Source organism: Mytilus californianus, unplaced genomic scaffold (assembly GCF_021869535.1).
Source record: "Mytilus californianus isolate M0D057914Y unplaced genomic scaffold, xbMytCali1.0.p SCAF_2, whole genome shotgun sequence".
Classification (NCBI taxonomy): Eukaryota; Metazoa; Mollusca; class Bivalvia; order Mytilida; family Mytilidae; genus Mytilus; species Mytilus californianus.
In genome coordinates this window covers 65,296,670-65,313,521 of record NW_026262668.1, presented here as the reverse complement: position 1 = coordinate 65,313,521, position 16,852 = coordinate 65,296,670, and the positions used below count along the sequence as shown (strand labels likewise).

The 16,852-nt window shown below is 32.3% G+C and overlaps 1 protein-coding gene and 1 long non-coding RNA gene across 4 annotated transcripts in view; both read left to right on the top strand.

Moving 5' to 3' along the window:
- The window catches only part of LOC127730258 (uncharacterized), a 346,186-nt gene that overhangs the window by 83,798 nt on the left and 245,536 nt on the right, over positions 1-16,852 (top strand). The window lies entirely within an intron of this gene.
- Positions 6,542-16,852, top strand: part of LOC127730243 (coatomer subunit alpha-like) — a 38,155-nt gene continuing 27,844 nt past the window's right edge. Inside the window, exons 1-7 of one of the 2 annotated variants that reach the window (XM_052238539.1) lie at positions 6,542-6,694; positions 7,917-8,030; positions 9,153-9,226; positions 12,411-12,491; positions 13,720-13,796; positions 14,342-14,451; positions 16,310-16,339. In XM_052238539.1, coding sequence (XP_052094499.1) covers positions 6,655-6,694; positions 7,917-8,030; positions 9,153-9,226; positions 12,411-12,491; positions 13,720-13,796; positions 14,342-14,451; positions 16,310-16,339 — 526 coding nt within the window. In that variant the 5' untranslated portion in view covers positions 6,542-6,654. The remainder of the gene's footprint in view (positions 6,695-7,916; positions 8,031-9,152; positions 9,227-12,410; positions 12,492-13,719; positions 13,797-14,341; positions 14,452-16,309; positions 16,340-16,852) is intronic. The other variant, XM_052238540.1, reaches the window with a different exon arrangement.

Genomic DNA, 16,852 nt, shown 5'->3' with positions numbered 1-16,852 from the left:
ATCGAATCGAAAAAATGTTAAAAAGGCCAAATAAGTACGAAGTTGAAGAGCATTGAGGACCAAAAATTCCTAAAAATTTTGCCAACTACAGCTAAGATTATCTATTCCCGAGGTAGAAAAGCAATATCACAGAGTTTTCAATATCAAAGTTGTTTTCTCAACAGATACGTGATCGGTTCATTTCCAAGTTGAAAATAAGATAAGAAATATAAATAGTTGAAAAAATATATGAAATTAACAAGAGCAGTTGTTGATAATTTATATTTTAACATATTTGGATTAATATCTTGATACATTTTCTATTATGAACAACTAATTGTTTTTTTTCTTCGGTCTAATCAAAATATAGACCTCAGATTTCGTTCTCCTCGTAAGAGGATAACGAAATCAGAGGTCTATATTTTGATTAGATTGATTTGTCTTCTCACTCTCAGTTGTATTTTATCAAGATATAGATTCAAGAACAAATAATAAACTTTTCAGAGTCTTTCATCAAGATTTATGACTATTAATATAATCTTATGTACCTCTAGAATAGTTTTGGAGGAATAAATTGAATCAATGACACCTTGTATATATATGAAAATTCGTTTGCTAAGGTTATAAAACATGACGGTAACGTATCTTTTATGTGGAAAAAACCACTTTGGAATCTTTCAAATCATATATAATATATATATTCGAGAGTCTATCCTAAATTGAGGTAAATTACATGGCCTTCCAAATACTGTTTCGATTCCTAACATCACTGAAGAGACATTAATTGTCGAAATCCGGATATGGTGTACAAAAATCTTTGCACCTTTGTTTGCGGTATACCATCTTTGCCGCAAGTTTATTGTTTTCTGTTTGGTATTAAATTTTTAATTAAGATCCATTTATTACACCTTGTGATCCGTTTATTTGGCAATCGCCAATGGCAGTCAGCAGGGTTTAAGAACATTTGTTGTTCGACCTGTTAGTCAAATGCGTTTTGTTAAAATATACTTTTTCACTTTTTTGGTCTTTTGGAAAATGTTGTTTGTGCTGTATTTAGACCCCTCTAACAAGAAATTTGTTTTTGCATGCACACGTATAAAAATTGCGGTTTTTATCCAACGCAATCATAGGTTTGAACGTTGTTTTCAATTTAGACTTGTTTATATATATATGAATCATTTGCGCATAATTAAAAGTTTGTTTACAAATCTATTTTTTAAATATAATTTTGGCAAATGGTCCCAATTTGCTGAGAATTAGTGAGTGAGTGAGTGAATGAGTGAGTGAGTATACAATACCATTCTTGCATTATGATTCAAGTATTTCTTTATTCTCTTCAGTAACTCTAATGAATAATTAACTATTTGATAACATAATTTATATGACGAAGACATAGTTGCGTCAAACAAAAATACCAAGAACCTTTTCACAGTGACTTTCATTCATGTAGAAATAAAAATAAGAAGATGTGGTATGATTGCCAATGAGACAACTCTTCACCAGAGACCAAATGACACAGAAGTTGTCCAATGATGGATAAATCAAATGGTTCATTTCACAAGGTAGAAACTTGTTTCTGTTGTATTTGATCACTCAGATACATTAAAGACGTGTAGGAAGAGGATGCGGAAGTAGGTCTAGTAACCGCTCGACTCTGTCCGTCCGTCCGTCAACGTTTTCTCGGCTTCTGTGAAAGGGACTGATTTAATATTTTGTCTGCAGCCTCATCATGTTAAAGCAAGTAAGCAATCTTTACACACTGTCATGCTTCCTATTTGCCGTTAATTTGAAACACTCATTGTACAAGGAATATTTCCGTCAAAGTTTTCTTGGCTCCTATTGAAGGGAATGATTTAAAATTTGGTCTGCAGCTTGATTATGTTGAGGTGAAGCCAGTTAGCAATGTTGAATCTGCCGTGTAGCCACTTCCTGTTGCCGATAGTTTAGAATTTAACTGCATTCATTGTACAAGGAAAATTTTCGTCAAAGGTTTCTTGGCATCCGAGTGAAAGTGAATGATCAGTTATGCTCCAGTATACATATTACCTCAATCAATTGCATGCAGCGACGCAGTGTACATCCAGTATTGGTCTTGTCTATTTAAATATCGATATCTGACTTATATCAACTTATATCACAGAATAAGTGCTATTATTAGCAAAAATGTCAGCAAATCATTAATAAATATTAAGAATAATACAGGACCTAAAACTGACTCTTGAGGTACACCAACTTTTTTTATACGTCTTAATACTTGAAATGGATACGGCCTGATGTCTCTCGGCCAAATACGAAATAAACAAATCTAGTGAAGTAAAGACAAATTATATTTTTGTAATTTTTTAAGTTCATGATTTAGAAGATCAAAAGATTTACACAAATCATGAAATACCGCCCCTACTAAATCGCTCCATCAATGGCTTTGGACCCATTTTCTAACAAAGATTACATTGCAATCTGACAGAGATAGTTTTTACGAAAGCCTGAAAGCATGAAATAGAACAAATTATACGTTTTTAGATGATTGCGTCAAATGAGCCTTTACGGGACTCTCAACGTGAGGAATTTGTATTAATGGTAAAATTGCATTAGGTCTGTAATTAAATACATCATATTTTTTCTTCGTTAACTGATTCTTTTAAAAAATATGGGCAGAGAAATATGATATAATTGTATTATATGTCTCTGTTATGGGTATACAGATTTTCTGATGCTTAAATTCAAAAGGTGACATAATGAGCATGAATTAAGATGTGACAACATCATATAAAAAATTTTGCCAAGCACTACCCACAACTATCCATCATCTCGTATCTTCAATCTGATTTAATGATGATTTAACAATTTGAAGAGAACCTGATAAGATGATATGATTTTCAAATACTGTTAATTGTAAGTACGAGTACTTACGTATGTTCACTAATATGTAATGAGGGGGATGGGGGTGTGGGGGTTAAAAAATCTTTTCTGTTAGGGTGTTTTAGGCATTTTTATACTTTTGTTGACTGTTGTTTCTTATGGGCAGTTAACTATTATTGAAGAATTTAAGACAAGCTGTTTGTTCTATGAGATTATTTTAGATGAAAATCTATATTGTATCAAATACATAATTGAACTATATATATATATATATATATAGCATTAAATAATGTTAAAATAAGATCTGGCATATTTTGACTTTTCTGTGCATGACGACTCAGTTGTTCCAGAAAGGTTATACACTAGTGACACCCATCTTGTTGTTCATATATTCTAGTGACACCCATCTTGCAGTTCATGACGCCAACAATCGATGATAAGGGGTGTTGGAGATGTTATAAAAGATCGGAATCGTTGGTAAATCAAATCGAACATATCCTAGATCTTCTTTGACAAATAACCATAACCAGATTACCATAACGGTTAATCAAATCACGACTGTTGTCCATAAAGAGACAACTTCATTTTTTACCGCTAATATATTCCTTATAGGCAGCAACCCACTATCATAAAACGCAAGCCCTTAAATATCGTATCCATATTCTACATTTACTAGTGCCGATTGAAAAGTTGCTGTAAAAATAGAAAGACCTCGAAGGGAACATTGCAGTAATCTCAAACTGAAGTCTAGACCAATCTTCTTAAACAAATCTCTCTGGCAAATTATAATAATAATATGATTAAAAAGAGACGTCTGTCAATCGGAGACATCAACCCAACGACACACAGAACCAAAAGCCCTCGGACATCTTACTTGCAACATATATAGGCTTTGGCACAATAGACAAGAAACTGTTCGTCAAATATTCATGCTGCTATTCATTTTAATAATTTAGCACCAGCATATCTGAATGAATTTGAGCCATACCTTTTAGTTTTACCGAGGGTATGGCTGCAAAAAAAACCCAATAATTTAATTGAATACTGAATAATTCTAAATATCTAAATAGCCGTATTTCCTATACGTCTAATACTTCCAGTGTATGCATATTCGATTTTTATGATAGATGCTCGTATAAACAGAAATATATAACCTTTTTATGTATTATATGTCTCTGTTGTGACCGACAGTACAGTAGTCATCATAGATAAAGCACAGTCTGATAAGCTTCAAGCTGTATTGCAAGATTTCGTGGTTCCAAGAAAATATATTAGCCTACTAAAGCATATATGCTCACATGGAACTGGAACATAATATATATGTTTAAAATATTATTTTAAGTCCCAGCATGGGAAAGATACAAAAATATCGAGAAAAATATGCCTTGGAACCGGCAGTAATCTAAGGCATGGTTGATTTTCTTTTTAATTATTTTAATAGGTTCTTTCCACTTTCGTTGGACACAGGAGTATAGGTGCACGAAGAGCTAACATTGGACCTACGATTTATCATTTTTAAATAAGACTAAAATGTTTCAAATTCCACTAAAAAATGGAGTGTAATTAGTATTTTAATACAAAATAACTTCATTTTGGCACCTTGCATTATACATTACAATTCATTAATCGATTAACGTTTTATTCTGCTAGATAATTAAGATATCACCATCGATATGCATTATATGAATAATAACGTCATTTTTGTCCAATTATTTCATAATCTATACTAGTTCCTATCATATTTTACTGTAATTTACCGCCATCCCTGATCCATATTTTTTTTGGTGTCTAGGAATTCAATATAAACATACTGGCTAGTCACATTTTGGTTACAGCACAGTTTGGATCGTATGTTACAGCCAAGGTTTTCCTAAAGCTTTTAGTTCCAAATAAATGCACAAAATTATCGTATTTTGAGAATATCTCCAAAACGTGCTGACTAATGTCCTATTATGAAAAGATTCGTTTTACTTAACATTAAGGCTTTTGAAATAGACCCATCAATTTAAATTGTGGGCTGGCCTTTATTTATTTTACATGTTTATGATAAAGTTGAAATTTAAGGCCATATTTTAACAAAAGTGAAGCTTGTCCTTAATTCGGGTATTGTTGATTATTGTTCGTTAATTGATATCCATAACAATGTGATAATCAGTTGATAAAAGGCAGTGGCGGATCCAGAGGGGGGCGTAGAGGGCGTACGCCCCCCCCCCCCCTTTTGCTTGCACTTTTTTTTTTTTGTAAAATGATTAATCAGACTAGACTTCGTGAACTTTGCCATTTCCCGCATATTAAATTTTTATGCGACAATTCTTTACTTATATTATACTTATGTTTCGCTCGTATTTACGGTAATATATTATTGCCTATGTCAAAATCATGTGATTCACTACGGTGGAGTTGACCAGAGCGTCGAAAAAACGTCACTCATGCAGTCATTTTGAAATTCAATTTACAGTAACACATTGCTTAGGCTTAGGATGACAAGCATGACACCTTCAAAGCGACAAAGGATTGAGCGCGGCAAGAACGTATCAATTGACTTCTATTTCACAATTCCACCGAACAGAAAGTAATACTCTATTACACTCTCATGAAAAAAAGTTCCACAGCAATATTATTTACCTACGAAAACATGTTTAACCCAACACGCCCGAGCCTATTAATAACATAGCTGAATAATGATCCCCAGTCAATAAGCTCTGGGTAGATTTAAAGTCTAAGGTACGGACCATTTGATTTGAGGGGGCAGTCTGAGATGTTTGAGAGAAAAAATTCTGACCCCGTGATTTTTTCCTTAAACAAAAATTCTGGCCGTATCTGGATTGAAAACAATAATCTTGTCCACTTTTTTTGCTATTAGAAACAAAAATTTCCAACAGAATTATTTAGCATTAAATGAACATGATGAATAAAAAAACGGGCGTAATTCAGTTTTTGGGGCCGGGGGTTTGCATGTAAATCCCATATATCTGACCGGAATGTCTGTTTCGTCGAACTGATAAAATGAATACTTTTTCAAGGCCCGACTGCAACCTGTCTACTGGGTGTGGCCTTGATGTCTCCATCTGTCGACCGTCATTCATATATTCGTTGTCATTTCAGACTCATTCGTAGCCTTTGGTTGATTTGGAACCCCTCACTTCCCTTGTTGGGTGAAACATTTCAACCAAACATTTGGATACAAATTGCTTGTTTGTCTTTCTTAACTCGTGTCGGTCGTATTGTTAATTTCATTGAATAGCCCGGCGTATATCTTGTTTACAACAAATCCGTGACGTTATGCTAACTAAACATACAACAAACGAGAATTTTCCATGTCAATTTTTTACTGACAAGTCCCACATCAAATACATTAGTACATAGCTTTGGATCCATCTAATCATTTTATAATAGACAATTAATGGGGAGAATACGGCATCAAAAATGTCCAACTCTTACACTTTAACTATAAAATATACATGCCTTACATCAGGAACCGTTAAAAAAGTGCATTTTACACTTATTTATGTTTTTTAGCCAAAAAAAGGTCCAAAAATATTTTCGCCTCGCTCCGCTCGGCGATCTTTACATACTTCGCCCCCCTTTCCAAAATCCTGGATTCGCCCCTGAAAGGACCCTCCCCAAGAGCCTCTACAGAGCCCGAGGTGAAATGATTGCTCCCTTACCGGAGTGCTTACCGTCAATTACATCAGTCGGGAAACCAGTCCGTGAAACACTAACTTCCGGTTTTACGTGGAACTGCCATAGTGGAAATTTAGCCGGTTGTACACAATTTATAGCAATTTAAGAGTAACAGAATCATCTTATGGCATTATGTTGACGAAATTTGAAACAAAATCTGCAAGAGTGAAAGGTAAACGAAAGCAACTTTATCGTCCATAAGGCTTAATTTAGGGTTCAAGGGGTAGACGCTTTAAAAGGAGACAACAGATACCAACTTTCAAGGGGCAAATTTTTTATAAACAAATCATATGTCCTATAAAACAAACAACACCATGGCCCAAAAGAACGGTTCATCGTAAGGTATAAATAAATATGACTGCGTTTACACCACATAATTTACCTTTCTCCCACAAAACACAAAGTGAATGGTTGGTGCCTAGAGTGATATAATTTGAGCACATGCTCTGTATATGCTACCAGAATTATTCCTGTTTACAGTAAAACAAAAAACATTGGAAATGGGAATCCAGGTCTGTTTGCCCAAAATCATGTTTGCCCTCATTCATGTTTGCCCCGTTCCAAGTTCGCCCCTTCTTAAAGCCAATAAAGGATTTCTCCTGAATATTTTTTTAATCATGTTTTTTGTAAGTGTATTTTACATATATATACACAAATATGTATATACATATATATGCATTTTATTAAAAGGAGAATGACAAATGTAAGTAAAACGGACATAAAAATATAAATATTTGCAGTCTTCATGATAAACTCTTGAATCTACAGGCCCAAAGCTCAATTTTACTATAATTTCAGTTAGATTCTACTGGCCTGTACGGCTGTAGACCTGTTTTTTAACAGGCCCGACGTCCATTTTACAAGCCTGGACTAGTGGGTCTGTGGTTTAGCATGAAGACTGTATAAAAATATGATACAAATGTGTAGGGGCAAATGTTCTGGGAGTGAACAGACCTGATACTGACACATTGAACAGAGGAACAAAGAAAGGGCAGAACTGACTTCCTCTGTACAGAACTCTCAATCACGGTGCTTAAAAATATGTTTTAATTTTTAGGTAAAGGTATACATGTAACAATACAACATAAGCTTTGTAGAGCTTTTCACACACATACACATGACATGTATGATAAACACAAGACATAAAACATATAAAACAGAAAGCATGCCGTATGTAGCATAAATGCATGAACTAATATCAAAGCAAAGCAAATTGTAAATGTTTACTCTTTTCTATCCAGGCTTAGCTAAATCAGTTGGTGCAATTCCTCGGCTTAGACCTGGCCAGAAAATTTGTCACCCCTTCAAGATATTTCTTCCATATGGATAAAAGAGATTGCTTTAGGCTGTGGATATTATCATGATTATGTAAAACTGTTTGTTTGCTATTTCAGGTCTTACCTTTCACCCGAAAAGACCATGGGTGTTGACAAGTTTGTTCAATGGTGTTATCCAGTTATGGGACTACAGAATGTGTACATTGATAGACAAGTTTGACGAACATGATGGTAGTACACTTAAATTTGTTGTTTAATATACATGTTTTATTTATATATGTCTTATATTGAGGAGGGGTAGTTCTTTTTTGTAACGATTATGGAAACATTAAGAATACTAGATGAAGGAATTTAAAAATATTAAAAGACAAGAGAGCTTTTATTCATTGCTCTCAAATTACATGGATTATATTTAATAACAATAAAAAAAAAATGACTGAACATGCAAAGTAACAAAACGGACAATTTTTCAGTATGATCTATGATAAAATTTACTGGACTGAATTAGATATATCTGTCACAAGCAACAATTTGGAACTACATTTGAATGGCTAACTTCCATGTTTTAGGTTAATAGTGCAGATTAACCACCTCTCTAATTGAGAAAAATTAAATGCTTGCATTGGTCTGGGCTCACGCTATTTATCACTTATTGTATTTTAAGCTTGGCCTTTCGTAAAACATAGATTTTACTGTCGCTAATTGAGTTTACCTAGCGACGCATAGCGGAGCACCATTTTCACATTTTGTAAAATAATAAAAATTATGGCGATTAAAATTCATCATTGGCGAAAGAAATGTAACGGGTCGAGTTGATAGAAAATAAATTATCTGCCCATTGCATTTTATAGCTATCGACATCAATGAACTAATTGATAAAGGTGTTGTTCGTATTGTTTAATAAAATGTTGTGGTTAAATGGTGTCACATGTCACCTAAAGGATTTATTTACAACTTTGATAGAAATAATTGTTTTGTTAGAAATAAGGAAATTTTAAAGTATGTTTACATTAGTAGCCGAAAAATATAATGTTTTGGCGAAAGGTGCTGAAAAAGAAAATTGACCTAGGGGAAACCCTGCCTCTATTACATAATTATACTTTTTCCACTAGCCATGCAACAGTACTATCATTTAGATACACATATTTAGTACTATAGAAGATTTAAGAAAAAAAATAAAACTATTTATCAATAAAACTTTAATTGAATGAGGAAAATATCTTTTTATGTCATATTCATTGCTTCTCTTAAATAATTGTATAAATTTAACATGAAGTAACTTAAATTCATGAGCTGAATTGTTGACATGCAAGTTGTACAATTTTAGTGTTATATGTCACTGTGTACTTACAGGTCCTGTAAGAGGAATCTGTTTTCATAGCCAACAGCCATTGTTTGTATCTGGTGGGGATGATTATAAAATTAAGGTTTGTAATCATGGTAATTTAAACAAATAATCATGTTTTAAGAAAAAAAATTATGTCTTCAACAAAAGTCAGGGAATATTTTATGGTCACTGTTACTGGTTTTGGAGTGTTAATAGAATATTTTTTTATTATCCCCTATAATGAAGTTGTGAAAGTGATAGTAAAGTAACACTGTCATTTTTATAATAGAAAAACAAAGGATACAGGGTTCCCATCCATGACACAAAATCAGTACATGGACAACAAAAAGCAAGGGAACAGCGCATTTATTGCTGTATGTCTGTGGCCTCTATAGAAAAAGTTTGTAGAAATGTATAATTGTGCCTCTGGTGGTAGATTATAAGGGTACAATGGTTGTATCTTAAGTAAATGATTATGATCTCTATTCAGTTCTTGTTCAATGATCATATGGTCAAGAATATGAAATAACAGTACGGTAAAAGCTTGTATGTGTTAAAGAGCCTTTGAGGCTTTCTTTTCATTGAACAGTGGTGACATGTAAGAAGACAGTGAAACTCAAATCAAAGTTCCAAAATACAACATATAAACACATCTGGTCAATAAGAAATAAGATTGAAAACTCATCTACAGTATTTTAATCAATATTCTCTAATTTTGTGCTATTTTCACATTTCTTGATCGGTGTGAGAAAAATATTTCTTCTCACTAGTGAAATATCTGTTCTCGGCAAATGATTGGTCGAAATTTGATTATCATGATTATGATGTTAAATTTTCTTGGTTTCTTCTGAATTTCCTGTTGTAACGTCATGAATAAAGGTGACCATACCTGATGACGTCACATATATAGAACACAACGTTTTGCAAATCTTTGAAAAAGGACTGATAAAAATCATTAGAGAAACAGATTCCACCACTATAACTCGTCAGTGATCTCCCCAGGCCGTTTTAGCGTCGCGGCCCCCCGATGCTATAATTTTTTACCGTGACGCTATAATAATTTCCGCAACGCTATAATTATTTTGAGGACGCTATTTTTTTCTTGTCTGCTCTATACATTACCGCAATATCGATGTCCTTAATTTCGAACTTTCATCGAATTACCGCTTGTGATCATAAAAATTATATCACCTTTAATCGTAATCCCTTCAAATCGGACATAAGAGGAAATTAAGATTGATTAAATAGGTGTTAATTGCCCTTTGGGTGATAACTGTTTGAATACGAATACCCCAAGCTGACACTTATGACATGACTGATTACACGTGGCCCAATTGCAAAATTTTGACATCGAGAAAATCATAAACAATTCGAAATCTACGTTTGAATCAAGGCAAATTCGTCTCCTAAGAGAAGAAAAAAACCCAAAAAACGAGCGAACTTAACAGGCTGGTCGTTTGTTATTTCAAACTAACAACTTGTAAAGAAGTGTTTTCTTTCCATTCCGGTACTCGAGAGCGTACATAAAACATTTCGATTCTTGGCAAAATAAGTTCTATACTTCATTAGAACGTGATGAAAATTGCCTTTAGGTAATGTTTCATCTATTTATTACAGTAAAATCGTGATATATTCATCCAATTCGCTTCTCAAACATTGTTTATTTTCGTAAATTTTTCTTCGACCGCCATTGATATATTTGTACTATTTACGGATCGGAAGCGGACCAGCTATGATCAAAATCCGCATTTTTACGGTAATAACTACAGACGCAGAAATGGCACAGCTGACAGAATAATAATGATCCCAAAAGGGAAAGCTACTCATTCCACATCATCGTCATGAATTTACAGACTATTTGTTAGATCTCCTTGCAAAATGTATTTATTTCTATGTAAACACATTGTTTCAATTAATTTACTGATTAAAGTAGTTTAACAATGTTAAAAACATACATCTGTTTGAAACAACTGGGACTGATACATTGAGTCCCAGGAAATAATGAATTTCATAAACATGATAAACAGAATAGTTTTTAATTGAAATGGTATTACTATATCATATGATACTTTCTTTTCCTTTTTGATATAAAAGAAGTTCTCTTTTGTACTAGATTTTTAGTTGGTAGTTTCTAACAAGAAAAATATAATTCTGTAACTATAAATGAATATTAAAGAAATAAACTAAAAGAACAGTTATACTTTAATTGTATTCTCAGTTATGAATTAAAAAAAATCAACAATAACTTAAAAGAAAGAGAGCATCGCCGCGACGCAACAAATGACATTGAAAAATAAATACAATTTTTTTTTACGCCAAATGTGATGCTATCCAAAATTCCTGGGGAGAACACTGCTCGTGTAATACGATATTTCTCCAATCTCAGCAGTTAAATTTTAATTATTTTAAAAACTCTGCAAGCCTCGCGCTTTAAATATTAAAATTTAACTGTCTCGAGTGGAGAAATATCATAACACGCTTGTTGCAGTGGTGAAATCAATATTATAAGATTTTTAAAAATATTGAGAAAGCAGCCCTAAAACAACCAAGGTTGTCTCTTTACAATAATTAACAAAGTATCTCATATGTGGGCTCCAGTAGGGTACCCCTCTTAGGTCACAAGGTCATGTTTAATAATTGCCTCTTCCCAGGTATCTTTTAAGCAGATTTTAGAAAGTAGGATTTGAACATTTTTAAAGATCACAGGTCCTTTTAAATGAGACATCAGGTCGAAATTTTGTTCACCAAACCCCCAAGGTTGCTTGTTGCAATTGACCATGTTGGAGCCATATATGTATGGCAAAAATTGGAATGGGTCAAATTCTAACATAAACATAAATTTCAAAAGCTACATATATGCATTTATATTAAAAAGATGTGTTAAATTGGAAAATTCAAAATTGAATATTGCCAAAAGTATTTAACATGCAGTCATTCTTTGTCTAACAGGCACTTCCATAAAAGGGACACCTGCTCATAATGTGCAGTCCTGAAACCCCAATGTATTCTCATATATAATTCTCTTTTATATAGCGGGCACCATTTTCAGTGGCAATATAGATTGAAAACCTGTTAAAAACAGGCAGTTCTGATGAATCACAAATGAAAAATGAGGCTACTTTAAAAACTTTTCACCTACATATCAGATGTTGTAACCATTAGCTTATTTCATCAAAATATGTGACAGAATTGATAAAAAATATATTAGGATATGTGGAAAAAACATAAATTATACAAATGTTACAGGTTTTTTATAAGGCTTTAACATATTTTATTCTTTTCAGGTTTGGAACTACAAACAGAAAAGGTGTCTCTTTACTTTACTTGGTCATCAAGATTACATAAGAACAACATTCTTTCATCATGTAAGATTTCATGTATTTATACTATTCCTTTTGTATTTTATAGTAGCTAGTAGAATACATAAGCTACAAGTTTACATTGACAAGCGATGTAGTCTTCTTAATTACTAAATGTTTAGTCTGGTTTTATTTTAATTATTGAGGTCAAATCTTACTTAGCTATTTTAGTAAGATTCATATCTAGAGAGTAGAGACCTTCAGGAAATTACTTCCATCAAAAGTCAAACATTGATCAAGAAAATATCAAACTACAGTGTTTGTCTGATGATTTATGAAAAGTCAAACAGAAAGTTAAATTGGGAGTTTTATACACATTGTCAAATTGAAAAACTAAACAATTTAAACAAAAAAAGAAAAGTTGAAATTTTTCTCTTGTGATTTTTAATCGGATTTTCGAAGTAAAAATCGGTTATTGATTTGGGGACGTACGGTAGGTGGGCGGGCTGTTGCCAAACATTGTCCGTTCATTAACATGAAAACGCTTTGATGAAATTTTTCAAATTTAGATATGTTGTTTCCTGTGACTAAATGAAGGTCAAGTTCAATTTTCACGATTTTAGCTTTTCTCGTTGTTAAGTTATAGCCCTTTCCCAAGAATTCAATTTTTGATGAAATACTTATTAATTACTCCATTTCTGTTCAAAGGGAAATAACTCATTTTTTAAAAGATTTTTAAAAGAAATGACATTTTGGGGTGTTTTTTCTTTTCTTTGGTAAATTGTTTGAAGAATTTTGTGGTAGGCTTGTTTGTTATTCTGTATAAACTAATTTTCTGAATGCTATATATATTTTTTTTTTATGAAGTGAACTCCTTTAATTAGAAAATAATCTATTTTTATTACAGCGGATTTCATTGAGTGTGTAGGAATAGGTATTATCTTTGGTTAGCTTGCTTGCTAGCTGAACTGTGAAGTCATTATTAGGTTAGGTAAACTACCCTCCTTCATGAGTAGACTAGTCCCGCAGATAACCAATTGTATCTGTCTGTCGGACTAGTCTACTCATAAAGGAGGGTAGTTTACCTAACCTAATAATGACTTCACGCTTCAGCTAGCAAGCAAGCTAACCAAAGATTTTACCTTTTCCTACACACTCAATGAAATCAGCTGTAAAGGATATATTTCATTACATTACATTGTGTAGATAAAGTTGTTGACATTGATACATAAGTTGCAGATCTATATTAGTTTGTGACAAATGAAAGAAAAAATATTTAATGGAATGTTTTCAGGAATATCCTTGGATTTTGAGTGCTTCAGATGACCAGACAATCAGAGTATGGAACTGGCAATCAAGAACCTGCGTTTGGTAAGATTAAGTTCAAAGTTGTAATATTTATGCCATAATTTTTTTGTTTTTGAAATAAAACTTTTATTCATGGAAACAATTTGTAACAGTTTAAGACAGTACTGTTGTATAACAATAAGATGAGGTATGATTGCCAATGAGACAACTATCCTCTATCTATATTCAAATATTAACGTCACTGTACAAACTTCAAAAATGAGAGAAAAACCCATATCGCTTAGTTGTCTATGTTAAGCACATTTTTTGCAGGAAAATTATGCTACGCTTCTGTTGTAACTGTTAATGGTTTGTTCACATTTTTGGTCCATGTTATCACTTCATTTCAGAAAAACAGAATTTCAGTCAGTTGTAGAAGATTTAATGTTAATTTTTTAATGGATATAACAACCTATCAAACTTAATATAGATAATGCAATAGGTGCTAACATAAATCATAATCCCAAGCTGTACAAATGTAAAGAGAGAGAGATTTATATTTAAAATGTCTGAAATATTTAATTAAAAATTTTGCTGATATGAATGAACATTTTTTTTTTTATTTATAGTGTATTGGCAGGACATAGTCATTTTGTAATGTGTGCACAGTTTCATCCATCTGAGGACTTAATAGTGTCAGCCTCCCTTGACCAGACTGTTAGAGTATGGGACATTTCAGGTATATATTGATTAAAACATTTTTTTTTAGTTGAGAAACATGTGGGACCCATCATCAGGTATATATCATGTTAGACATTTCTGAGTTGAAAATTTGTACGACACATCAGGTATATATTATGTTAGACATTTCTGAGTTGAAAACTTGTACGACACATTAGGTATATATTATGTTAGACATTTCTGAGTTGAAAACTTGTACGACACATCAGGTATAATTTGAGAAATACATTTCTGAGTTGAAAACTTGTAAGACACATCAGGTATATATTGTGAAAGACATTTTGAAGTTGAAAACTTGTAGGACACATCAGGTATATATTGTGAAACACATTTCTGAGTTGAAAACTTGTACAACACATCAGATATAAATTGAGAAAGACATTTCTGAGTTGAAAACTTGTAAGACACATCAGGTATATATTGTGAAAGACATTTTGAAGTTGAAAACTTGTAGGACACTTCAGGTATAGATTGTGAAAGACATTTCTAAGTTGAAAACTTGTAGGACACATCAGGTATATATTGTGAAAGACATTTCTAAGTAGACACATCAGGTATATATTGTGAAAGACTTTTCTAAGTTGAAAACTTGTAGGACACATCAGGTATATATTGTGAAAGACATTTTGAAGTTGAAAACTTGTAGGACACATCAGGTATATATTATGTTAGACATTTCTGAGTTGAAAACTTGTAGGACACATCAGGTATATATTGTGAAAGACATTTTGAAGTTGAAAACTTGTAGGACACTTCAGGTATAGATTGTGAAAGACATTTCTAAGTTGAAAACTTGTAGGACACATCAGGTATATATTGTGAAAGACATTTCTGAGGTGAAACTTGTAGGAGATATCAGGTATATGTTGTGAAAACATTTTGAAGATGAAAACTTGTAGGACACGTCAGGTATATATTGTGAAAGACATTTGTAAGTTGAAAACTTGTAGTACACATCAGGTATATATTGTGAAAGACATTTCTAAGTAGACACATCAGGTATATATTGTGAAAGACATTTCTAAGTTGAAAACTTGTAGGACACATCAGGTATATATTGTGAAAGACATTTCTAAGTTGAAAACTTGTAGGACACATCAGTTATATATGGTATCAGACATTTCTGCTTTGAAAAACTTGTGGGAAATATCAGGTATCGTATAAAATATTTAAAAGTTGAAAAAATGTGGGACACATAAGGTTTATATCATGTAAGACATTTATTAGAAGTTCAAAACTTTTAGGACACATCTGGTATATATCTTATATAATAAGACTTTTATATTAAGTTGAAAACTGTGGGACACATCTTGTATATTTTGTATAAGACATTTTAAGATGGAAAAGTGGGACATATCAGCTATCTAGTATAACATAGAAGATAAGTTGAAAAAAATGTGTGACACTTCAGGTAAGTATTATATAAGATATTTCTAAGTGGTAAAAATTGTTACTAATCAAATTGCTTTTTTTAACAAAAAAGTATGTTATTTTATCTAACTGTTATTTGATCTTCCTGCACCTATAAATTGGTTGTACTTATTTAGTATTATTATTGTTTTAAAAAATTTAATAAAGTTATACGTCTTATATGGTATTTGTAGTGTTTCATCAAATTGTATAAAAGTGCATGTACAATATAGTTCTAGTTCAGAATTTACATTTACAATTTTTGTGATTTCTTTTCAAAACATTTGACTGGCTAAATGATTTGTAGTGGAAGGACATTTGATTTGCACCAGGTGTTGTCATAACACAATATGATGGAATTAGTGTTTGCAATTTCCATATTCTGTTGTTACTCGTTTCAGCTGTTTTTTGTTTACTTTGCTGTAATTCTTTGCTTTTTCTTCTAGGGATGGTTGCCAAAAGTGCAAGCGGGGAGGGTGAGATTTCTAATTGTCCTGTGGTGTTGGAATGAAATTGATTAATATTTGCTATGAATGTAAATTGTCCCAAAAATGGCGGTAGTTGGATATTTCAAATTTCCATAGTCACTTGAATTACCTTTGAATGATTTTTTTTTAAGAATAGAATTAAATGAATGTAAGAGTAAATCTTGTAGATAACTGCTAATTAGATTTGGGAGAATATGTCCAAATGAAGTGAAAACCCTTCTTTACTTCAGCATACTTGACCCAGATTGTTATCTTTTACTCTCTTCCAACCTCTTATATTGCACATGATCCATCCAAAAGGTAAACTTAAAATTAAAAGGAATCCTGCTGATTTAAATCAAAATTCAAACTCATCAATCTTACCTATCAAGTGGTGTAAATTATATTTGTTCCTGTTTCCTTCAAGATGAGAGAATTATTACAAGATCTTTTGTATGCTATCTTTGATTCTTGACGAAATTATGATATTTTATATATTTAAACACTGGTATATATACTACC